Source organism: Sylvia atricapilla, chromosome 25 (genome assembly GCF_009819655.1).
Source record: "Sylvia atricapilla isolate bSylAtr1 chromosome 25, bSylAtr1.pri, whole genome shotgun sequence".
NCBI lineage: Eukaryota > Metazoa > Chordata > Aves > Passeriformes > Sylviidae > Sylvia > Sylvia atricapilla.
The window spans coordinates 4,349,924-4,375,263 of NC_089164.1; the positions used below are offsets into that span (position 1 = coordinate 4,349,924).

The 25,340-nt window shown below is 49.2% G+C and overlaps 1 protein-coding gene across 3 annotated transcripts; it reads right to left on the reverse strand.

The window, feature by feature from the left end:
• Positions 1-12: 12 nt before the first annotated feature.
• Positions 13-24,133, reverse strand: C25H6orf89 (chromosome 25 C6orf89 homolog). 3 transcript variants are annotated; one of them, XR_010745361.1, is made up of 8 exons: positions 24,034-24,133; positions 20,450-20,656; positions 18,911-19,076; positions 7,258-7,412; positions 6,822-6,943; positions 5,628-5,720; positions 4,803-4,926; positions 13-4,419 (listed from the first exon to the last, which is right to left on the reverse strand). XR_010745361.1 is itself a non-coding variant. In XM_066335710.1 (8 exons), the coding sequence occupies exons 2-8, from the start codon at positions 20,636-20,638 to the stop codon at positions 4,334-4,336; spliced, it is 969 nt and encodes a 322-aa protein (XP_066191807.1). In that variant the 5' UTR covers positions 20,639-20,656; positions 24,034-24,133; the 3' UTR covers positions 13-4,333. The 3 variants fall into 3 exon arrangements, 2 of the variants coding, with proteins under 2 accessions (XP_066191807.1, XP_066191809.1); XM_066335710.1 differs by having other exon boundaries at positions 5,628-5,754; XM_066335712.1 differs by lacking the exon at positions 24,034-24,133 and adding an exon at positions 21,000-21,568 and having other exon boundaries at positions 5,628-5,754.
• Between the last annotated feature and the right edge of the window lie 1,207 nt (positions 24,134-25,340).

The window sequence follows — 25,340 nt, forward strand, 5'->3', positions numbered from 1 at the left end:
AGGAAAAGGGAAAAGGGTCATTAACACTTGTATTTAATTGCAAAAATTAAAAAAATTTTTATTCTTCTTACATACAAATCTCATTTATTTACACACTTTACAGGCTTTTCCCAAGTATTTACAAAGTTCGCAATATATTAAATTAGGACCATCCATAAAATTCTGCATTAAGTGCATATTCACATTCTTTTTTTTTTTTTTTTAATCCATTACTGAATTTAGTGTTCAGCATTGAAACAGTCTTTATGCATATATAGCTTTACTTCCCAGCACCTCTGAGCCTTAAGAATGTGGCTCCCCACCCCAAGACAAGGAAATAATGCTAAAAAGAAATCACCTGCCATTTGCTTGAATCTCCAAAGCAAAGGGAAGTCCAGCATCTCCCTTGTCTAACTCAGCAGGACACTAAATCTGCCCTTTACAAGCAGGAGGTTCCTGAAGAGGAGGATATCGAGTTCTACCTATAAAATTTACCAAGAGGAGAAAGTTTGGTTTGCGGGAAGCAAAAGCTCTTTGTGCACCCACTGAAACGGCCTCACCCCAGGAATGTTCAGTTCTCTTGGGGGCCACAAGGCTGAACGTGGACCTGGGACTGGGGTGTGGGGAAGGGAAACTTCCCTTCTAGAGGGAGGGAACAAGAGGGTTTCAAGGCAGAAGGACCCCCTTTTCTGAGACACAGGTGTTTACAGAGCTCACATCTCTACCATGAGATGCTCTCCTGCTGCTGCTGGAGCCCAGGAGGCCACCCAGGAGGGTGCTTTGATCCAGTCCAGACAAACCAGCTTCTCCTCCAGAACATTGCAAAAACAGGCCTGGTGGGAGAAGCTGAAGTCTGGAGACTCACGGGTAATCTGACTCAAAGCTCTCCAGGGCCTTGCAAAGGGACCCCTCAGGGGAATCAATGTGTGCAATAAGAGTGGGCAGGGAAAAAAATGAAAAGGAACAAAGAAAGCAAAAAAAAGAATCAATAGAAACTGCCAGCGTTGCTCCCGTGGGGGCCGCTGATTTCCTGGTACTGAAGTAAATCATCATAATCCTTTCTCCTCCTTTCAGTTACCCTGAGTTCAGGACTGACTGACAGCACCGTTCAGTGACCCCTGCTTTGGGGAGCAGCTTTAAACCACGATCCTCCCGCCCAGCTGATGGGGACAGCCCATCCTTCCAGCCTGGCAAGTGCAGAGGTGACCCCTCCTCACCTCTGCCCACTGGGCTCGTGGGTAGTACCGATTTCTGGTGTGATTTCAGAGCAGCTTTGCAGCTTTTGGGATGTGAGGTGAGGAGGAAACCATCTCCCGGCTCACAGGCAATGAGCTCTGAAGCACAAAAAAGGATTTTAAAATGTGTTGACTGGGAACCCATGTGAACTGGGCAGAGTGGGAGTGGGAGATTGTCCAAACCAGCACAAAGAGTGCAAAAGAGGAGCTGAGGTGAGGGAGACCACGGTGGGACACCCTCTCTGTGACTCATCTGGGATCATGGCTGTGAAACCTCAACAGCTGCAGGAACAGCCCTGTTTTCCCCTAGTTCCACCTCAGCAGGTCACTAGGACCACCAGGCTCTCTAGGGAAGTCCTGCAGCCTTTCCAGGGACTCTGTGAAGCTGGAGCTCTGGATGAGGAAGATGACCACAGCTTAATTGCAGTAAAGGTATCAAAACCTCCCTTTGGCCATCCCAGTTTTGCCATTGTGGCCCCTCCTCCGGGTTTCCCACCACGGGATGTGGAAGGTGTGAGCACCACTCCTCTGGCAGCTGGAGACAGGAGCTGCTCTGGAAGCTGTGCTGCAGACTGGGACTCTGCACTTCGGCCAAAACCGACTCTTTATCAGCAGGAGAACTGCCCTCCTGTTTTAGTTTAGCAGCTAATTCCTTACAGCTTTTGGAAGAGGAAGAGAAAATATACCGGAGAGCTTAAAAACAAATGATGTAAACTCCGAAGGGAGCGAGCTTGGGACATATGCAATGTATTGCTGAGACAGAGCTGGAAACTTATGCAGAGCCCATAAAGTGCACTTGGAAGGCTGCTCTGCAAACAGGCCAGACTCACCAGCTCCTGTCCAACCAGCTGCAACTCTTCGAGGAAGGGAGAAGCACTACGTGAGAACACTTCTGCTAAACAGGCACAAACCTGCCCCTTCCTCCCCCTTCTCCCCCCAGTCCAAACAGCAACTGTAAATAGATCCATTTTCTCCTCTTCCCGAAAGAGGCAGACAGCCACAATGGCTTAAGTGTGACTCTCAAAATCCAGGCATTTCACAGACGCTTGGGAATTGTCTCCGCAGCTCTTTCAGAAGTTACAGTCAAGGACACTTAGCAGTGACAGTGTCACCGAACCACAGCAATCTCAGCAAGAATGGCTCCAGCAGCATCTTTGAGCAAATGCTTTACAAAAATGGTTCAGATACAAAACCAGGAAGAGGTGAAGTAACCTTGTCAGCCTTTGAATTTGATTTGAGAAGCTGCCAAAGTGTAAACAGCAACAGTCACTAATGAGGCCCTAATTCTGCCATCACCGAACTCCCAAATTTCCATTAACTAAGACTCAGGCTTTAAGAGGAGGGAGAGGGGTGGTGTGTGTGTGTGTCTTGGCATGTACAAGATTGAAGGTAGTGTCGTGAGTGTGAAATACACTCCAAGCAGTGAGAATACTAATGGAAGTTTTATTAGTCCAATTCCCTTTAATACTTTGTAACAAATTATATTACTCCTTTTCCATCCTGAGAGAGCCAGACTCTCCCCCTTTGGTTCTACTAGATCTGGTGTGTGTCCAGCACCGAGGGCCATGCACAGACTGACACAGGTGCTGGGCTTGTTCTCATTGTTTTGACAGGAGGAAAACAAGGGTTATGCATAGAAATGTTTGTAGTGTCAAGGCCTCAGGCTAAATTCTTTGGAGCAGGAACTGTCCTCTGCCTTATTCTTGTACAGGAGCCAGACATGGTCATCCCATTTGGCAGCTTTTGTCAGCTCCTAATCAGATTAGCACAATGTTTGCTCCCATTCTCCTCAAAAACAAAGGCTGGACAGACATTTTCCCAATCTGTCATTTTACATGTACCTAAAATATTTACAGAGAAAAAGGCTCTTGCTCCTGAGAACAGAGTTAACTCACTGTCAACCAAAACCCCTCCCAACTCCATATTAACAAGTGTGAGAGTATGTCCTGAACTCCAGCCCTGGCCTATGAGTTCAGCCTGACACATCTGTAAATGATCTTCAGCAGTGGGATCAGACCCAAAGGATCAGACTTGGAAGGGGCCGGAGCATCCGCAGCCTGCAAACACCGAACCCGAGCCTCTCTCAGGGCACTGGAGACAGCGCTGCTCCAGCAGCAGGAAACACGCAAAGGCAGCTTGGAAAGGACCCAGGAAAAACCAACGTTCATTCTGAAGACAGAGTTCCAGGTCTGGAAGGAGTCAATGCAAAAATATGCCAGGGAAGAGGGAGGTTTCAGGTGCTCCCAGAGGTACCGTGAGCTGGGAACGCAGGCAGTACCTCCAAAAACAAAGAGCAGCTGAGAACGGCTGTGCAGCCCTTGGTGTCTGAGGTGAAAGCTGGACAGAGCTGCTTTCTCCCAGCCCCAGCTCCATCCAGAACTCCTGCACTGCCAGCACCACTAACACGTGTGTCGTGTGCGGTGATTTTGCAGGAAAGGAAGTGGAGGTGAAGAAAAGCACAATTATCATTTGACTCACTCACAACCTGCTGACAGAGAGCTGCAGAAGGGTGATCACAACACAAAGAGGCCTGAAGAGATTCTTTTGGTACAAGGACAAGTGGGTGAGAGTTTCTGCCCTCAGGCTCAAGGCTCTCCCCAGCCTGGGAGCCAAGATCAGCTCTGCAGGGCTCACAACGTGAGGGAGGGCTGAGACACATCACCAATTAATTCCCTTTATAGAACTGGCCTGACTACACAGGCCCAAAGCTTCCTCCTCAGGAGGAATGTACACAGAAATGTCACACACCCCATCCACTCCCAAACCCCCCCAGGAAGTTTCAGAAGTGCCATAATCCACAAAGAACACAAGGTGAATCTCATCCTGAGAAATCCATCTGCTGCTCCTGGAAAAAAAACCCCTTTGCTGCAAACCCAGGGCTTACCTGAGGGGACAGGGAGGGTCATAAATAGCTTGAGCTTCTCTCCCAAAATACATTTGAGGAAAGGCAAAGGATTACCTCAAGGGTCAGGAAAATAGTCACTTTAAAACACTGTAAACATGCAGGGTGGCAAAGCTGCCTGCCCCAGTTGCCCCGGCTCGCTCCTCTCAACACGTTGCCTTCAAAGCTGAAAGTCTTCTTGTCCTGGGAACAGCTCTGTTTTCCCACCCCACCATCCTTAGCTGGCAGCTCCATCACAAACCACAGCTGGCTCTGTCCCTCTGGCCACGAAGTTCATTGTCCAGTGATCTGCGCTGGCATAACCTTGGGAAGAGGCAATGGAGAGGCTCTGTTAGATGAGCCCATCCCTAATGGCTGCTCCCATTTCCCACCAAGGGATGTGGTCATGCCGAAGCTCTTTGGAAAGACACTTCCCTCAGTGGGCACTGGGTTTGTAATACCTATTGTGTACCCACACTGCTGAGCTTTGAGCATCTCCTGGTATCCCAGTGTTGGTGTTCCAGGCCATAAACTCCCAGCCCAGAAGGATCATTCCCTGCGCTGTGACAAGCAGGGACACACCAGCCCGGAGGTGACAATGGCACAAACCACCATCCCAGGTGTCAGACAGAAAAGACCCAGCTGGAAGCAGTCTCCTGATTCCAAGGGCTCTCCCAATCCTTGCACGTCACAGCTCTGGTACTCACCCAAATCTCCAGCTTCCAGCTCCACCTTGAAGATCTCACAGTGTCCTCTGCACGCGTCCAGAGGTGCAACAGTCAGGGTGAGCTGCCCACTCCCAACAGCAAAGAGGCTGTGCAGGCTGTAGCTCTAGGATGGGAGGAGAGGATTTCAAAAGCCTGGCCAGCTTTCCTTGGCTCTGTCTGCCCAAAGCAGGGACAAGTCACTGCCCTGGAGGCAGGTAAAACAGAGCAAACAATGTTTTCTGCTCCCCTAGTTACCAGAGGATCACAGAATCTCAGCTGAGAAGCAAGGTGCAGTCTTAGCTGCATGCAAGACTTCTCCTCTCCTCCAAGGCAAAGCAGAGCCTGCACATCCCCAAAACTCAGGAAAATACAGAGGAGGAGATCAGGCCAGAAGCCTGAAGTGTCTCAGAACGAGTGAGACTCACTGCCAGGAACAGCTCCTAAAATGCAACTCTTAAATCAATTCTGCCCAACTGCCCAAAAAGACCTCACCCAGCTATAGAGCAAGGCCAGACACATGAATGGAGCAGCCAAGGGGTGCTGGAACAAGATGATCTTTAAAGTCCCTCTGTTTCAGTGACATCTCCAGCTGCCAAAGGAGATGAGCACAGGGTATCTCCTGCCCCAAACTAGCCACAACTGCTGGGAGGCACAGCCACCTTGAGATGCCACTTTACACAGAGATGGACAGAACTGATACAACCCCAAATGCTCCTTTTCAGCACTGTATCAGCTAAAAATACCCCACAATTCTCACAAAAACTCAGAGCTGCTGAGAGACAACACACAGACAGGAAAAAAATGTCTCTAGAATGAATTTCTCACCTTATTCCCCAAATCTGGATGGCGGATGAGGAAGCAGCTCTCCAGGGACACTCTCTTGGGGAAGGACAGCAAAGAGGAATTGGGGAAAAATTCCTGCAGAATCCGAGATTTATTCATGGACTTGTTCCTAAACAAACCAGCCCATATTAAAGAATCATCATACAATGCTATGTTTGCATTTAAAAGCTACTTTCCAGATAAAATTCTTGCCACATTGATGCTTGATAAACAGCATGACAGATTAGCCCTGGGAGCCAGAAGCAAAATTCAACCTCAGCCTCTAAACCTGTGCTCCCTCCCACTTTCCTCTGGGCTCCTGCACCAGGACCATGTACAGAGAACAAACAGATCCTGATGGATACCTGAACTTCACTTCCCTCCCCTTTTCCCCTTAAAATGATCCAAGTCATTGACCAGATCCATTGACTACAAAAGATGCAGAGGTGGCATTATACACAACCATAACTGACCCCACATGGTGAGGCAGGGGTGGATCCAAGGCTGTTCTCTAGACCAGGAAATGTAACTGGAAAAGGCCAGGTGGGGCTTGTTATTTTTACATCCTTGTCTAGGGGACTGACATGATTAATTCTTCTGTACCCTGACCATCCCTCTGCCAGTGCTTGCTCTGAGACCTTAGAGAGCTCTGAGTTGTTCACACATCTTATTCACACTAAAGGCTTTGGCAAAGAGTTTTTGGTTAACAGAGGCAGTATTAGAGTTTGCCCTATTTTCTGCACAAGACCAGACACAGATTGCATGATTCTTTGACTTTCCATCACTTCCAGTGTTTGCAGAAGTCATGGCATCTCTTCTCAGTCAGCACCAGTGGTGGATGATTTCCACTGAGCAGACAGAGGTGACAGAAATGTGAACCAGTTGCCTCAGGTGATCAGGTCACAGCCCAGATGATTTACAGCCTGAAGAACAGGACCAGGCAGTCCCTGGGATAATTTTATCTTATAATGGGAGCAATATCTGGAGACCAAGCCACAACTCTCCATTTTTGGTGCAGAAGTCTTGCCCTCAGAACAAGCCAGTGGCAGCAGGCAGAAGCAGCCTGTAACACACTCCTGTACACCTTCCCTCCAGTTACAAACTGCACCTTGCAGGCACTGCTGGTTCACAGAGACAGAGCTTGAGCACCCCTGCAGAAAGGATGTGTCCATCCATCACTTGTTTTGTCTGACTCACCAGGGAAAGAAAAATGGACAGCTCCATAATTCAGCTGAATTTTCTTCTATTATAACCTCTGCCAGCTCTGGATCCTGGGACTGAAAATGTTTCAGTTCTTCATAGGAGAGATGCTGCCCTGTCTTAAAGAACATGAAACAAAGATAAAAGCTGTGCCCCCAGGGCTGTTCCCTGCTTCCATTTCCCTCCCACTAGAACACATCCAAGAGTAACAGCCATGTGGATTGCTAAGTGTTCAAATACAATGATCATTAGTCAGAGGAACAATGCAGGGATTTTTCTCCTCCCACATCTTTACACTGGGGCGAAATGTCCTCTTAGACACATGTCCTGAATGAGCAGATTGAGTTCATGGGTCAACATACTGGGGAGGGTTTGGGGCTGTACTGTTCAAGAGTTTGGACTCATCACCCAGCCTAACAAATCTCTGCATTACCTTGATTAGAAAAGGCTGATGCCTCTGGAGCTTTTCTGATAGCTCTCTTAAGTCTGTCACTATCTGAAGGCTTTTCACAGCAGAACAGACTGTGCAGTTTGCAGGAAGTGCGGAAGTGTTCTGTCTGCAACCTGCTGCCCACCAGTCCTGGCATTCTGGAGAGGAAACAAGGGAAACCTGTTTAGTAAAACCAAAAATGGAATGGAAAGGAGACAAATTCAATGATAAACTCATTATTCCTAGCATGAAACACTGAGATTTCTTGTAATTTCTGATGGCTGTAACTCAAAAAGAAGAAACTTCACCAGGCAGGGAACTGGAGGGAATGTTTCCAGCACATTTTGGAAATACAGATAAAGATTGTGAGCAATGGGAGAGATTATGAAAATTCCATTTCTCTCTGTACATGAGGCATACAGGCTCAGCTACCCTTCCAGGAGCAACAGAAGGATGGCAACCATCGTATGTAGTGTAATTAAACTGAAACAAGTCCATAAGCAAAAGAGCAACCCAAAAGTGTTATCAAGGACATAACACCCAGTAAACAAAAAAAGATCCAGGTTGGAAAGAGTAACTCCCTCATGGTTAGCACTGATGTCATGAACCCTGCTAGGACATACCTGAAATCATCACCCTCCTCTTTACCACTGTGTCACTTTAGAAATACTTTGCTCCAGGCAATGGTTGCTCAGTCTCTGATGTGCAGAAGATGCTGAGGAAATGTCAGATTTCACCAAGACATGCTGCTGCTGTTTTCATTCATCCCATGCATTGACTCGACAAGGAAATGGGGAGAGGAGTCCCAGCACAAGTAAACCCTGAACCACAGCCACATTCATTCTAAATTCCAAAAATTGTTGTTACACCACAATCAGTTGTAGGCTGAACAGGCCTACAATAAACACTGCATATGATTAAATCTTCAAAAATTCAATTTTTACATGAAAACACAACTTCATGCCTATATCCAGCCTCAAACTTAACAGCCCTCCCAAAAAACCAAAGAAACATTAAGAGAAGGGACTTGAGCAGGACAGTGCTGAACACCCCAAGCATTTCTATGCTAAAGGATATGCAGAGCAGCCACCACACTGAAAGGGTATGGTTTTAATTTACAGAATCAAAGAACCACATGAAGATCAAATTCCAACTCCTGGCCTTGCACAGAGACATCCCCAACTCCCATCCTGTGCCTGAGAGCATTGTCCAAACACTCCTGGAGCTCTGGCAGCCTCAGGACCATGCCCTGGGGAACCTGGGCAGTGCCCAGCACCCTCTGGGGGAAGAACTTTTCCCTGATACCCAGTCTGAACGCCCCCAACACAAATTTTATATTTGGAGATACAGCAGCAGCTTGTGAGAAATGGGAGAGCTTAATGGAAATTCCACTTCAAACAGAGATTTTATGGCAGTGACAGCCCTGGCTCTGCAGCCTTAATCCAACGGGAGAGGCTTAACTTGGGCAGTGGCAGCAAAGCCATCCCAGGCCTGATCTGTCAGGGTGGGTCAGGAAAAACCCAAGGCTGGGACACATCTCACGTGAAATATCCAGGGATCTGTCCTCACCAACAGGCCCACCCTGCCAGCACATGCCAAAACAGCTCCAAAGTCTCCTGGACATTGCTGCAGGCAAACTCAGGAAATTAAGGGGATGGAAAAGGGCAAAAGAAGAGGGAAGTCCAGCTGAAAAATCAATTGGAAAAAGGTTGGGAAACAAGGATGCACAGCAGCTTTTTTGGGGGAAAAACCCATGCACAATCTGCCTGTCACTGCCACGGCAATTTCCAGCCACACTCACACTCCTGCACAGGGCTAAGAAGGGATGAACAGCACTTCATAGGAGAGCTCTTGTTTTATTCCCCCCTCTGACATCTGCAACCGGCCACAAGGAATGTTACAGAGGATTTACATTCATTGGGATCTAACAACAAGGAACAGACTGGGATTCATTTTGCTTCTTTCTTGCTGAGTATTTCCAACTCCCAAATGCTGCATTTCCCACCCTACTGCTGGGATATGGACTGAAAGGGATCAGGATGTAATTCCTAGTCTTTCTGGAAGACACATCTACACTGCTTTCAGGGAAAGGGGAAAAAAGGCAAAACAAAGTGTAAAATCCTTCTTGCAAGCAGAAGTCCCACTCCCATGAGAAACTGCTCCGACGTACTTTCCCTCCCTGCTCACAAGAGAAAAAAGAAAATCTTTGTTCCGCTGCCTGTAGAAAGCTTCAGTTTTACAACAACAAAAAAACCCAACTCACAAAAAACAGCTGGTCAGTGACAGGAAACAAAAGGCTGAAAGATCTCACCAGAGAAAGGGCAGTCGCTGTGAAGAGAACAAGAAAACATCTCTATGGTCTGTCATCAGACAGGGCGTAGGAAGACTGTAATTTCTCTCTGGGCAAAACTCAGAAACCTCATCCCTAAGCATTAAGCATAGCTGTCCCCAAATTTTCCCTCTGGGCTCAGGGCAGTACCCCACGGAACAGGACGCTAATCAGCTTGACAGTACAGAGCCTGATTCCTCTTTTGAGCCAGGCTGGGATATTTGCATTCTCAATTGCTCGATTCAGGAGGTGATTTCTTTTCCCCATGAATACCCAGAGCAGAGCACTGGTTGAGATGCATTTCAAATGCTGCAAGTGGGGTTGTGGGATTTTTTTTTTTCCTAGTAATTAATCTTTTAGATTTATTGTGGAGGGTGTTAGTCTGTGCACCAGCATGTGTGTGACTGGCATGACAAGTACAGGCAGCGCCTGCCCTTCCCAGGGAGGGCGGGAGGAGAGATGGTGCACAGAGGAGTCAGCTGCCACTGGGGACCAGGGCAGGATTTTACCCAGGATGCTGATTTTCTCTCCTTACCCTCCCTACATTCCTTTTACATTATCACCCTGCCTGCCCAGACACCCTGGGGATTGTTCCGGTGAAAATCGAGCGAGCTGTCTGTGCACACACACGGCTGCTCAGGGATGCAAATGGAAGATGCTCTTTTCATCCCAGCACAGCCCTCACACCACGGTCCCATCCACTGCCATCCACACGCTGAAGGGCTGGGCGTGGGCAATTATCCCTGTGGAGCTGGAGCGCAGGAGAGCAGCTGTAGCAGTGACACATCCAACTATCCATTACACGACAGAAGTGTGGCCAACTTCTCTCTGCTTTCTCACCCCTTTTTGAGGGGCTGCCTTCAGTTTGTTCAACAGAACTCCAGCTCCCCACCGGCCATAACCATCTAACATTCCCTTTTATGTGTTATTATTTTTCCAGAACAAGAGCTGCCTTCTCCCTCGTGTCAGGAAAGCTCCTAGCAGAGCCGGGGCTGGGACTTTCAGCTGCTAATACAGCACAGACCGAGATAACAATCTTCCCATAAAACACATCTATGATTAATGCTACAAGGAGTTTATGACTATACTTTCCACTATGCAGAAAAATAATATTCAAGTCACCATCAATTTAAAATGAGTACCCCGCCCTTCTTGGCTGTTTTCACAGAGGATCTCCCAAATTTTTGGCTGCCCCCAGCACAAGAGAGGGGAGTGTGTGCACAGCCCCAGAGATGCTGGGTGTGGATGACCAGATTGTAAACTCAAGGATCCTGAGAAGAGCTGGCCCTGCTTCTGCCCGTTACAGCAAAGCAAATTAACTTATGGAAACTTGCCCACATGGATGTGAGGGCAGGATCTCAGCAAGCTCTGCTCTCTTTAGGGACCATATGGAGGGCGAAGGATCAATCTGCCAGTGCAGCAGGTTCAAAGGGAAGCCTCTAGCAGGGAGAACTTTTGTTCCTGCAGGATACAGAGCCAATGGCTGCTCCTGACCCTAACAAAGTGTTCAAAACACAAAACCTCCTGCTTGTAGCACTGCAGGTGCTGAGGCAGTTTGCTGGCTTCCCCACCAAGCACTGGGGTCTGCAAGGCTGAAGCAATCTCCACCAGGCAAGTGCCAGCCAGGTCTGCACAGGGAAGTCTGATCCCAGGGAAGAGCCCCAGGACTTCACAGCCCCCCCAGGTACTGTGTCCATCACCCACATTAACTGTGGAAGCTCCCCAGAGGACTGGCTAATCTACTGAGGAGCTCCACAACCTGCAAAGGCTGGTTCCAAATCCCAGACCCCTCTTTCTGAGGATGAGAAATTCCCCAGACCCACCACATACTTCACTAGGGCAAATCCAGGAATATTCAAGCAACTTCAGCAAGCATTGGATGAACTCGGGGCTCCCAAGAATGGCTGTGCACTGAATATTCCCCAGACATTTCTCTGTCCTTTCTTGTAGGTCCACTTTACAAACCTGGGTGTTTCATTAGAAAGGGATTCTGCCCCTCTGCCCCACTCAGGTGAGACTTCACCTGCAGAGCTGCCTCCACCCTGGGACCCCAACACAGGAAGGATGTGGAGCTGCTGGAGTGAGTCCCAGGGAAGTCACAGAAATGCTCCAAGGGTTGGAGCCCCTCTGCTCTGGAACCAGGCTGGGAGAGCTGGGGCTCTTCATCTGGAGAGGAAAAGGCTCTGGGGAGACCTCAGAGCCCCTTCCAGGGCCTAAAGGAAATCCCAGAGAGCTGGAGAAGGATTTGGGACAAGACCTGGAGTATCAGGATGAGGGGGAAGACTTCCACTGTGAGAGGGCAGGGATAGATGGGATATTGGAAAGAAATTCTTCCCTGTGAGGGTGGGGAGGCCCTGGCACAGGTTGCCCAGAGAAGCTGTGGCCCTGGAAGTGTCCAAGGCCAGGCTTGATGGGGCTTGGGGCAACCTGGGATAGTGGAACAATTTAAGCATCAATTGATGATCACAATCTATGACACAGGTAAATCCCATCATTCTTATTTTACAGATGCAGGAATTCCAAACTCTGTAGTCACCAGGTGGCACAGTTTGGAAGAGGCATTTGGAGCACTTTGTTGCACAGGCAATGTTTCCTAAACTCCATCTTGCTGAAATTCTTCACTAGACTAAAAATTAATTTGATCATTTATAATGTCATGTCAAACTCAGGCTAAACTGATGGATTCTTAAGTAAGTCAAGCAGGAAACATAAGTATTATTAATTACAGCCTGCAAGTCCTGATTAAGGACTGCATCACAGTGGGGTTTTAAATATACACTACAAAGAGTGTCCCTGTTCAGCACAAGATCCTCACCCCTCCCTCATATTGAACTATTGTAGCTCCGGGTATACTGAATATATTTATGTCATGAGAAAAAAGCACCTCCCAGTTCAGTTCACAGCATTTTTAGGAACAGCTAGGAACAAAATAACAGCTTCAAAAAAACCCCATCAAGAAGCCCTTTATTGTTGTTCTGGGTAGAAATCAACAGCTTGAAGAACTACTCGTTCATCCCACTAATGGGTAACGGCTGCTCCACCAGCCCAGGGATCATTAGTCAACCTCGGGCAGAGCATGAAAATGATTTTGATCCAACCAGACATTGTGAAATCAAGTCTGCTGAGCCGAGCCCAAGAGGAATTCGCTGTCCACAGGGGCAAAAGAACATTATTTCCAGGAGAAATCTGCACCTACCAGTCTCAAAAATGGAAGGCAGGGACCAAGCTGCCAGGAAAGCATCCAAAGGCCACTCCAGCTGCACCTCTGGTTACCTGCCCCAGCGACAGCTTGTGCTGCATGAGCAATCTGCCTCCGAGGAACAGCTTTGGAAACAAATCCCTCCCAGCTGCTGTCACCTGCCTGATGGTGGCCTCAGCCTGTAAAAGGTTTGACACGTCTGTGTCACAAGTGCACAGAGGGCTCTGCCAGGCTGCTAAATGCCTCTACAAGAGGCCACCTATGGCAAATGCTCTTCCCAGGGAAGCAAATCCAAGGTAAGGATTCACTCTGCAAATGAGGAAACAAGAAATTTTGGAGGCTTCACAATACAGAAGTAAAAGGAAGAGCATTTCCACAGCACCACAATGGTTTGGGGTTAGTTTACTGCCAGCAAACCCAAATAAACAGCCCACTGGCTGAACCAAGGCCAAAGTAACAGAGAGTATGAACAGCTTGGCACCACCCTGCCCTGCAAAGTCAGCCGTTTTCTCCCCTTTGAACGAGCCAACACATGTCTGCTGGTTGCTCTCAGGTTATATCATAAAAGGGTTGTTTACACACACAGAAGATCAGATAAACTGGCAGCTGTGCAGTGATGGGAGCGAGCCCTGCACAGGCTGTGACCCACAACCACCTCCAAATGCTTCAGCCCCCAAAGCAGGTGCATAAGAACATGCAGGAAAACAAGAGCAGAAACCAGCTCAGCTTTGCTTAGGGGGAAAAAAAAAAAAAAGAAAAAAAAAAAAAAGTAACATCCTTTGAGAGCAAGAGGAGAGGCAACAAGTTAGAAATCAGATCTGCCTTACCTCCCAAGCAGTCTTATTGTGCAACCCTTCATCCAGAGCAGGCCCATGCTCCTTGGGCTCAGGAATGCCTGAGCACCACGGGTAAGACACAGCATGGGCTGCAAAGCTCACAGGGAAAGGCTGGATGAACACTGGGTGCTGAGCTCACAGGGAAAGGCTGGATGAACACTGGGTGCTGAGCTCACAGGGAAAGGCTGGATGAACACTGGGTGCTCAGCTCACAGGGAAAGGCTGGATGAACACTGGGTGCTCAGCTCACAGGGAAAGGCTGGATGAACACTGGGTGCTCAGCTCACAGGGAAAGGCTGGATGAACACTGGGTGCTCAGCTCACAGGGAAAGGCTGGATGAACACTGGGTGCCCACACTACTCCCAAGAAGCAGCAAGTCGGGCAGGCTGGATGCTTCCCTTCTGCACAAAGCTGTGCCAAGGATAAAAACGCCCCAGGGCTGGAGTGAGAGAAGCATAGGGAAAAGTGTTTTGCCTGCAAAGGGTTAAGATCACAGAAGAGACAGGAGCTGGCCAAGTGCCAAGGCAAGCCTCCAGCTAAACCCAAGGTGGGCCAGCCAAGAGGCAGAGGCTGCTGCCCTCTCCCAGTAACCAGCTGCTGTCCTCCCCCAGTAACCCAGCCTGCTGTGACCCGTCCCCACAAATAGCTCTGGCACCCAGCAGGCTTTAGTAACACACTGACAGGCCATTTACAAGGTGTTGCTAAACACTGTTCCTCCAGCTGGGCTCCTTTCTCTACAATAATTACACAGAAACCTGTAAACATGATTTTAGCCTTACTGGTCGAGGCAAAAAGGAGTATTTAACAGTTCTTCTTCAAGCTGGGGAAAACTTGCACAGGATCTCGTTTCCAGCACTGAGATCCATGTGTGCTTTTGTCTGATTTCAGGTGTGCTGGGCAGTTACTGACCCAGCTGATTCTGGGCTGTGCAGGATGAGTGTGCCCTGGACTAAGTGTCATTATTAAAAGCAAAGCTGGATTTTCCTCAAGGTCATTACAACCCCTGCCACCAGTACAACGTGCAAATTGTCACGTTGGGCCAAGCCTGTTCCCCACTGACAGACCTGCTCTGGTGAGGTTTTTAAGCTGCAAGGACTGAACTTACCATGGGCAGACACATGAGTTAATGTGAGAGCAGCTTAATGCTCTGCTCATCACATCATCACATGGCTGGCAGGGAACAGTTACCAACCAGCTGACATCAAAAATCGTATTTAGATATTAACAAAGCTATATGTATGAAACATTTGTGAAGGGAAAAAAAGTCAGGTAGAGTGACCACCAGTGTGGTTTTAAAATTTCTATTAAAAGAATAGAAAATCCCTTTTTATTTGGCTTTACTGCATACTTTTAGAGCTCATATATTATTTTTTAATGCTTGCAGGGCAGAGAGGAGCACTCAGATCCCTATTTCGCACCAGAGAACTGAAACACAGAGGGACTTGTCTATCCCAGACTGAGAAATGAATCCAGAATGAACAGGTCCTACTTTTTCCATGGAACAGCATTAGCCAGCTGTGAGTTAAGCCACGTGCCCATCAAAATACACTGTGTTCCTTAGAGCAGGTAGATCCAGAAGTGTGGCAGCCCACTGCCTCTCTGGGGTGACAAATGAAGGGCTGATGTGCCAAGAGCACAGGCCTGGAGCAGCCAATGTGACCCAGCACTGGGGCTTTCACAAGCTCTGCATAAACACCAGCTCAGGAAGAGCAAATGCAAACCACATTTCCACAGACCTTTTCTCCAGCCACAGGGACCTTGCCCTGGGAAAACAGCTGGAAGAGAGAGAGGCACAGACCCAAGGGTCTAAGAGTCAGCTATCAAGGAACAAAGGGTGAGAACATAAGGTTTAACACGGGAATTGATCCGGGGGAAAAAGTCAGCAAGAAAGAGCACAGAGACAGGCAAAAAGGAAATTTACTTTGGACTCAATCCTATAAACAATGCAAGAGAGTGTTGTGGATGCTGCTCCTCACCTCGGCTGCTCAAAGGTCCACCCACAGCCACTGACAGACCGGCTGCCCTTGTCACCCACAGCACAGCTCTTGGATGGAAGGGACAAGGATGGAGGGCAGGTCACCATGAGCAGGAGGGAGTGGGGAGCACATCCTGCACCTCTGCACCTCCCAAAGCCTCACCACCACTCTGACTGGAGCCCTTGGCTCTCAGGGGAAACCCAGCAACTGAGCTGCCCTTGTTCTGCAACACAAACCTGGCTGCTTAGCCCACACCTCCCAGCAGACCCAGCTCCAACCTTAACCCCGGACACAGGAAAGCTGTCCCAAAGCTCAGGAGGGGCAGCACAGCCCAGGCTGCCCCTGCCTGCCCAGGCACAGAGGAAGGAGCCAGACCACCCGTGCGCCCACGCTGCCGGTGGGCCACGGCAGCCTCCAGCTGACAACAGGTGGCTTTCAACAGGAACAGCCCCAGCTGGCTTTGAACTGGTGCCCAAGCACAGAAAGCTCCAAGCTCAATCCTCAGCCCCCTCAAAATTTTCTTCCCAGGACCTACGTAGGGAAAGGAAAAAGAATCTGTACGTCAAGTCCCTTCATTAGTGGTTTTCTCTGCTGCTCAGGCACAGTGCAAACCACCCCTTCTATCTCATTAATGCATATAAATATCTCCAAGGGATGCCAAGATGTGCCAGACTTTTCCATGGTGCCCAGCAAGAGGACGAGGAGCAATGGTCGCAAACTAAAACACAAGAAGTTCCACCTCAACATGAGGCAGAACTTTTTTCCAGGGAGAGTGGCAAAGCCCTGGAACCTGGGAGGTCATGGCTCCCCCTGGAGACATTCCAAACACAACTGTTCCAAGTGACCCTGCCTTGGCAGTGGGGCTGGACTGGGTGACCTGCAAAGGTCCCTTTCACCCCAAACTATTCTGGGATCCTGTGTTCAGAGAACACCAGACCTGCCTGCAAGACTTCCTGGACTGAGACTCTCATCAACAAACAAACACGAGATGCAGCTTTACCCCTTCTCTTCAGCAGACCACAAAGCCAGAATTAGGGGCAAAATAATACAACACACATAAAGCAGAACTGAAAGGGCTTGGGAGAGCACTCAGCCCTAAGCCATGGAACTCCCTCCTGCAGATCCCTGCTGGATGGTTTCATCAGGGTCCTCTCAGCAGCAAGCTGTGATGGTGACACCAGTGTCACTGGGACAGTGTCAGTGGCCACAGCTGCCTGCTGGGAAGCCAGGACATGAGGGATTCTCACAGGAACCCAGCCAAGGTTCAGGCTGGGTGCTGCACTCTCCCATTCAAATAGTCAGGGTCTCGTCCAGTTCCTTTTGCCAAGGCAGGATCAAAGTCACTCCAGCCAACCCCAGCCAATCTGTTAACAGGGACATGCTGTGGCTTCCACCACAACCTAATCCTGTGGAAAAGAGAGCAGGAGCTGCCTCCCCCCTCTCCTTTTTTCCCCAGAACTGGATTGTTGCCCACCCTATTGCTCATCACTTCTGAAGACTTACAGGACTCACAGAGGCATGAGGGACTTTATGTGCATTTAAATAACAACACTGCATCCTTCCTCTCCATCCATCCATCTTTCCCTTTTACCCTGTTCCTCTGGATGTTTCCTCATCTCCTCATCATTCAGCTGGATTTTTTTAAGGTAGGCCTGAACTGCTCCTGCTCTTATTTATCATTACAAGGAGATGCTCATTTCTTTCAAGGATGTCAGGCAGCCTTTGTCCTACAAACCTTCTGCTGTGCCAAGGAACCTCCCTGGGCTCTTCTCATCCAAAGGGACCCTGTGGTATCTGAAGGAAGAACCTGTCAGCTTTCTAGACAAAATCTGCCTGAACAAATACAGTAGAACCACAGAATGGTTTGGGTTGGAAGGGACCTTAAAATTCACCTTGCTCCACCCCCTGCCATGGGGTGGCAGGGGCACTTTCCACTATCCCAGGTTGCTCCAAGCCCCATCCAACCTGGCCTTGAAAACATCCAGAGATGGGGCAGCCACAGCTGCTCTGGGCAAGCTGTGCCAGGGCCTCATCACCCTCACAGGGAAGAATTTCTTCAAATTTAGGCCATTGCCCCTTGTCCTGTCACTCCTGGCCCTTGTGGAAAGTGAAATGAGCATTAAAGTTCCCGTTGGATTCTATCTCAATACAGGGGAATGTTCACCCGTGGAAAAGCTGGAATGCAATAGATAAGAAGGCTCCTAACGTCAAGTGCTTATCAGAGTCATCTCCCCACCTTTGTTTTTCACTCCCAGAGTTATCCCAATGTATAAGGAAGAAGAGGAACAATGAGGGATACCCTGTCCCACCCATATACAAATTGGAATCAACAGAAATCCCAAGTCATCAGAAAACAGGGAGGGAGAGAATGCAGAATGGTGCTGGCATTTCAGGGAGCCCTTTTTATCTCCAGCAGGAAGGTCAGAGCCAACACAGACAACTCCAACACAATGAGGTGCCCAAGCTAAATATAAACCTGACAAGGGCACGGCTACAGGAGTTTGTTTTTACAGTGAGCTGCCAGACGATCAACATTGTGTCACATCCCTGCTCAAAATAATTAACAGCTTTATCACCACTGACAGTCTTTGTGTTCCAGCAGAGGCAGAGCCCAGGCCTGCACCCACCTGCCAGTGGGTAAAGTCAGTGAAATGATTAACCAAGAATGAGAAACAGCCAAACTTTTCCATTTCTATTATGCCATTTTAGGAAGATCTATGATGTTGCTCTTCTGTGATGAGATCACCTCACAGGGAACTCTTATCTGACTTCCTCATACACACACTGCCCTTAATGTCACGTAAACACGACAGCACTCAACCTCCCAGGCCTTTCCCAATATGCCACTTGGCAAAAACTGCCTTTTCCTTAAACCAGGCCACAAGCTGAGGTTTTTACACTTTGCTCACAGATATCAAGATTTGGTTGAGAAACTGGTTTTGCCTTACTGAGAAAAACCAAGAAAAGGTGACATTTCCCCAGCAGAGCTAACTTAGTTCTGGTTCTCAGAAGTGCAAAAATTTCTCGAGGAAAGGGAACTCTTGTGGAAGAAAGACCCGAGGCGTTAAAAGCAAGGAAAAGAGAACGTGCAAGAACAAAATTATCAAGTCAAGAGATAAAATATGCTTCAGTCCCAGAGAAGCTAGAACTCAGGATGCTATTTTTAAGTACAGTGGTAGGAAAAGACAAAACCAGGATGCCAGGCCAGCAACACATTTGTGGTGCCCTGGAGACACTCGAGTGACTCGCATGGCTGGTATTTAAGTTGGTATTTCTTGCTAGGCTTATGTTACAGCAGGGAAAACACTTCCTTACTCTCCAACATGTACTTCTTGGCAATGGGCAGGGACAGCAGCCGGATGTGCCCGACGAGGGAGCCCCAGGCCTGGGCTCTGGAGAGTGGAGCTTCGGGTGGCAGTGGGTTGTAGGGCTGGATCACCAAGTAAACAGTCAGCAACACCAAGCCCAGGGTGAGCAGGCCCTGCGAGGGAAAACAGGCACGGAGTTAATCACACTGCAGGCAGCTGAGGTGTCCTCACACCGGGACACACCTTCTGCTGCTATCAAAGGGCTGTGGCTGTGCACCACAACATGAACACTCTTATTTCTGCTGTGTCTCCTCGTTCAGCTGCAGTGCTATTTATGTACACGGAGCTGACACCCGGTTTTATTATTAGGGCTGTCCAAGGATGAAATTAAGCAGCCTTCAAACCTAAGCCACACAAACGACTCTGTTCCTGTATTTTAGCAGTGCAAACAATCCAGCATGAGATCAATGAGACTATCTACAGATCCTTTTCCTCCCTACCTAATCAAATAAAAGCTTGCACTCCTGCCATGCCTCTTACACAAGGAAAACCCTGTGGCTTTTGCAAACATCCGTCAAGCCTCGAAACACTTTGGCAGAGTTGGCACCAGCTCCCTCCTCCATACCAGAATCCCAAATAAGCCTTAAAGAGATGGCATGACGTATTTCTCTCCAGGCCAAAGTCAAACTGAATCAACAGCAAAAACATGAACAGAAGCTGAAAGTTCAAATTTGCAGTTTCCTGTTCTCCTGCCTCATTTTACAGCTTTTTATAGGACATGAGGAAGAGAGCTTGAATTTTTTCCAAATAAAACCCATTGCAATGGATCTGTAGAGATGACACTAAAGTATTACTGAATATTATGTCATTGGGAAGCTTTTTAGACTTGAAGCAAACATCTGATCCAGTGGAAGCTGTCCTGTGCATGGTAAGGACTTGGAACTAGATGATCTTTAATAAGATCTCTTCCAACCCAAACCAGTCTGGGATTGAATGATGTCAAACCTACCTAACAATAGCATCCTTTCACCCACTTTGCAAAAGTTTTTACAGAATCTTTTAGTTAAGGCTTTTAAAACATTTTTCTACCATCAAGCATGATGATAATAGGTTTTTATCAGAGACCAGAAGTATAATAAAAGCATGTAGGAGTTTGTGGCAGGGTCAGAAACAGAGCCATGTTCAGTTCATTACTCAGCCCTGAACTTCAAGAATCTCCTTCCTTCCTCACATTTCCATTCAGGATGCCACCACTAGGAATCTTAGTCTGAAAAATCCATCCAAATCTCATTATTTAATAATTCATGGGAGAGGAAGATGTTGACAATGTAAATTTACAGCACACATGAGCAATTCCAAGACTTGGGCAGCCGTCTCCTGTTCTCAAAGCAGCACAGGGCATGAAGGAAGGAAGCTAAACTTCACAGCTTTTTCAATAAAGATCCTGGAAAATTCATCAAGAAAATGCAATGGGAAATAAAAAGCTCAGGTGCAAAGGAGAACCCCGACCCTCAAACACTGTGTTCATGCACAAAAGTCATCTTACCTTGTAGACAGCCACTAAGACAGGGTACCGTGGAGGGCCCCTCTGGGGTTCGTTTCTTTCCAAGAGTTGCTTGATGAACTTCTCAATGGCTTTTTCTGACATGCCACACTGGTGGCCAGTCTGCCTCACCAGATCAATGGTCTCGGAGAGCTTGTCATAGATGCTGAGCTCGTTGGCAGAAAGCTCCATGGCCTCAAGGAGAAATCCCTGAGAAGAGATGGGCTGCGTTAATAGGAATCAACTGTGGGAACACAACCCAAGAGCAGCGTGTGCACAGCCAGCCCAGGAATGGGGCAGTGCCCAGGAAGAAGGAAGGCTCCTCTGGAGCAAAACTGCTCCCAGCCAACAGCACAGCACTGAGCTGCACTCCTAATAATCTCTGCTGGTTCAGGATCTCCCACCGACTCAAAGAAGCCGTGAAATTTCCTGACAAGAGCAGAACCGGCTGAGATTTGCAGCTTATGTAAATGAACAAAGCTTCTCAGAAATCAATGCAACTCCATTTATTCATCTATTCCAAATGAATCCATCCCGTAAAGCAATTGCTCACCAAGTACAAAAGCCAACAACACAAAGCTGATCATCACACGCAGCAGCCCCGCTAAGCCCTCCCGCGCTATCATTGCAGTGCTTATTTTAACCCAGATTTGTTTTCCTTAAATCCCCCGTCAGCAAGAGGGACAGGACAGAGAAACAAGCAGAATGTGTGGGGCAAAGTTCAGCCGTTTATAGTTTGTTTAAATTTTCGCAACCTAATGTCCAGGCCAAGTGATTATTGAGTAACAGCAACGTCAGAGCAGCTGCTCTGCAGGCAACAAAGCCCCCACCTTCCTCTCCAAGTCTGCCTGCAGGTCAGGGATGCCACAGAACTAAACATCCCAGCAAGATCTGCATTGTGCTGGGTGACAAAATGGTATTTGACAGCAGATTATTTCTCACTTATAAGAGCACACTCGTGACAGATCAACATTAAGTTGCAAAAAAAAAAAAAAAGTGTATTTCTCTACCATTTCCTGTCTGCCACAAAGGCCTCTTTGAGAGCGGCTGATGGGCTCAAGAAAAAATGTAAAGAAATTGCTGGACAAGGTACAAACTGCCAATGTGAGAATCACATTGTAAAAATTCTTCCCACTGCCTGGGCGAAAAGGCAGAATCTGTAGAGTTTTGCTTTGCACTAACCTGATCAAAGTGGGCCAGCTGGGTGAGAGTTTAGCAATGCTCTGCCCTGAGAGCACAGCCTGAGGATCGTCACATAAAAACACAAGAAGCACAATGGATAATCCCAGCTGAAAATTGAAATCATATCCCCGTCCCCATTTTGCTCTACGGTTTCCAGGCCCCAGCAACCAGCTCATGAATCCACTTCATCCAATTCACCCCTTTGCTCCCCAAATAGTGTCCCTGCACTGTGAGAGCTGTAACAGCTCCCAGGGCTCTGCACAGCTCTCCCAGCACAGCCTGCCTGGGAAAGCACAGCCCTGCTCTGCTCACCTGAGCAGCCCTGAGAAACAAGCCACCTAAACTCAGCTTTACTCAGCTGTAATTTGTTCTGGCTGCTCCCACAGCACACATCAGCCATAACTCTATGTATGGACAGAACAAGAGGCATGATGAAGTTCAGATCTGAGCTCTGATTTGCCTTTAAAGAACTGGCTGACAGCTCTCCCCCTAAACCACAGGCTCCTACAAATCATAACTCAAGCAAGGGCAATTTTAATATCTTCTTTTTATCGCAACATTGGGTGTACCTTAAAAAAATCTCCAGGTTTTACAGGACTACCAGCTTCAGTGATTGCTCCTCTCCCCACAAGATCCCCCCTTTTCTGCCCTTGCACACTTGTTTATGTGGTCACATGGAGCATCAGGTCAGGAAAATTAAAATAACCCCGATTTGTTTGGTCAGCAGCTGCCTAAGCTTTCAACTCCAGCAGTTAATGTCAGATATTATATTAACATCAGCGTCAAATTTCTAGCCACAGTCACAGAAACACCAAAAAGGTAAAAAATGCCAAATTAAAACCCAACCCCAAGAACACACTGCGCTACATTGCCAGGTTAATTAGCTCCTGGCCCTCTCCTACTGACATTCCTTGTACCATGCAAATATTTGTCCCAGATCTTGCCACCTGAGGAGCCCCATGGGCCAGCAAAGCAGGTTGGGTCAATAATATCTCAAATTAACCTCTCCAAGACAAGGACTTTTTCTTCTCATCTGTAAAGCACCTGCCACTCATGTGACGACAAAAACAAGCCATTGCTTTACTGACTCTTTCATTCATGCAATATCCTGATTCATGGAACAAGCAAGAGCCAGCACATCTGCAGGATATTAAAGGCTTTTTTTTTTTTTCCCCCTCCAGCTTTTCTGGTTACTCGAGTTGCCTGGACACTGTAAGTGGTGTGCTAAGTGGTCTGAAAGATTATCTAGTGTCCTCTGGCTCCCGAGTGCCAAAGCTTTCCCCTGTGAAGCTGTCCCGTGCAGAATTCCAGCAGATTCAACAAGCCTCTCCTGCTCGCAGGATCTGCCTGGAACCACTTATAACAAACATCCCCACAGAAATGCTGTCAAACACTGTGGTTTCCCTTTTTCCAAACAACAGAAAAATCCTGCGAAAATACAACACTGAGATATATCCCAGTTAAATACAAATCCTTAGAAAAATCCTGCTAAAATACAACACTGAGCTATATCCCAGTTCCTACTCCTCTCCATTGACATTCCACTCTGAGCAAACACCTTTGTAGACAACCCCTGTAAATCACAGACACTAAAAACCCAATCCAGCTCCTTGACAAATTCGAGAGTAACTCAATCATCCAGCTAGGAAATAAAGCATTAATGCTCCCACATTGCTGGGAGAACAGACGAGGCCTTAAAAAACAAATAACAACCCATTATTTCCTCTCCCATCCCTCCGATACAACCGACAAAACACTAACAACAGGCTGCTGTACCCTCTTTGCCACCACACACACCGAGCAGGGCTCATCCCTTGCAAACCCCTCAGAGAGAGGCCTTGGAAGGAGGAACCCGTATGTTATTGTGGTTTTTTTATGAACTCCACCAGCCCGGCAGGAATCAGCAGCTCTCCCGACAGACAGAGGCAGCGATGGCACTCGGCTCGCAGGGTTGGCAGCCCATTTCTGCCCACAGACATCAGGGCACTCAGGCCAAGGCTTTAGAAGAGAAATATTTAGACAGAAACGCTGCTGGAGGAGTCTTTAAAAGGGAAAGCTGGCTCGCCTTGCTGGTGAACCTACAATGATGTACATACATATAGATAGAGATGTAAAAATACATTCCATCTGCTTTAGCGCTCCTGATGCCGGCCCCCTGGCCCTGAGCAGGTCCCAGCCTAGAACCCCTCACCCGGCCACGGCCCCGCGGCCTCGCCCGTGCTGCTCTGAGGCAGAGGAGCCCCAGCCAGGGGGTTGTTCTTAAAAATCAATCAATAAACTGCAGCAGGACACCGCCAACCCCCACAGCCGGCTCCGGCCTCCCCACGCCGCGGAGCGCCCCCAGGCCGAGCCCGCGCTGAGGGGCCGCGCCCCGGCTGCACCGCGACCCCCGCCCGCGGCCTCACCCCGCTCGTGTCCCGCCCGGCGGCTCCTCCCGCTCCGGCCGCGGCTCCTCCCGCTCCGGCTGCGGCCCCGCCCGCCCGCTCCGCTCCGGCTGTGCCTCCGGCTCCGGCTCCGGCCCCGGCTGCGGCTCCTCCCGCGGCGGGGCGGGCACGGCCCGGCTTCCGGCTTCCGGCACGGCCCCGACCGGGGACCGGGGACCGCCGGGGAATGCCGACACTGTCCAGGGACCCCCGACACCGCCCGGGGACCCTCAGCACCGCCCGGGGCCCGAGCACCGCCCGGGGAATGCCGACACTGCCCGGGGACCGAGCACCGCCCGGGGAGCCTTGTCCGGGGAATGCCGACACTGCCCGAGGACCCCCAGCACCGCCACAGAAACACGGCCTGGGGAATGCCAACACCGCCCCGGGACCCTCAGCACGGGCCCGGGACCCCCAGCACCGCCTCGGGACCGCCACGTCGTTCAGGGAACACTGCCTGCCCGGGACCCCAACACAGCCTGGAACCCCCCACACACCACCCAGGGCCCTCAGCCCGGCCCGGCCCCAGCATTGCCCGGTACTCCCAACACCCTGCTCAGCCCGAAGCCTCAGCACCCGCCAAATCTCCCCGACATCAGCCCCTCCACTGCCCCAAACAGCCCCCAGGACCCCCAACACTGCCCTAGACCACCAACACTGTCCCAGGACCCCCAACACTGCCCTAGACCACCAGCACTGTCCCAGGACCCCAAACACTGCCCTGGAACCACCAACACTGTCCCAGGACCCCAAACAGCCCCCAGGACCCCAAACACTGTCCCAGGACGCCCAACAACCCCCAGGACCCCCCAACATCCAGCCCAGGGCCTCGCAGTGCCACAAACATCCCCCAGGACCCCCAACCACCCTGGTAACCCCCAACAGCCCCCAACAGCATCCCTGATGCCCCACTGAGACGGCTGCACATGTTTCAGCCCAGAATATGGAGACCTCCTTTTCCAACATCCATCTTAGTTCCATGGTTATTCTCAACCTAGACCAACCTGAGCTTCCCCTGGATCATCAGAGCTCCTCAGGACCCCTAAAACCCTTCCCAGCCCCCATCTGAGGCCATAAATACCCCGAGACTACCTTCAGCCTGACTCCATCCTTACACACAGACACCTCACCAGTAGATACCTGAGCCCATAAACACCTCAAGACCACCCCTAACACCTGCCTGATGCCCCAGCACTCACAGACCTCCCCAAGAAACACCCGAGCCCCCAGGCCCCCACCAGCACCTTAAGACATCCCACACAGCACCCAGAAGAAGCCTCAGCATGTTC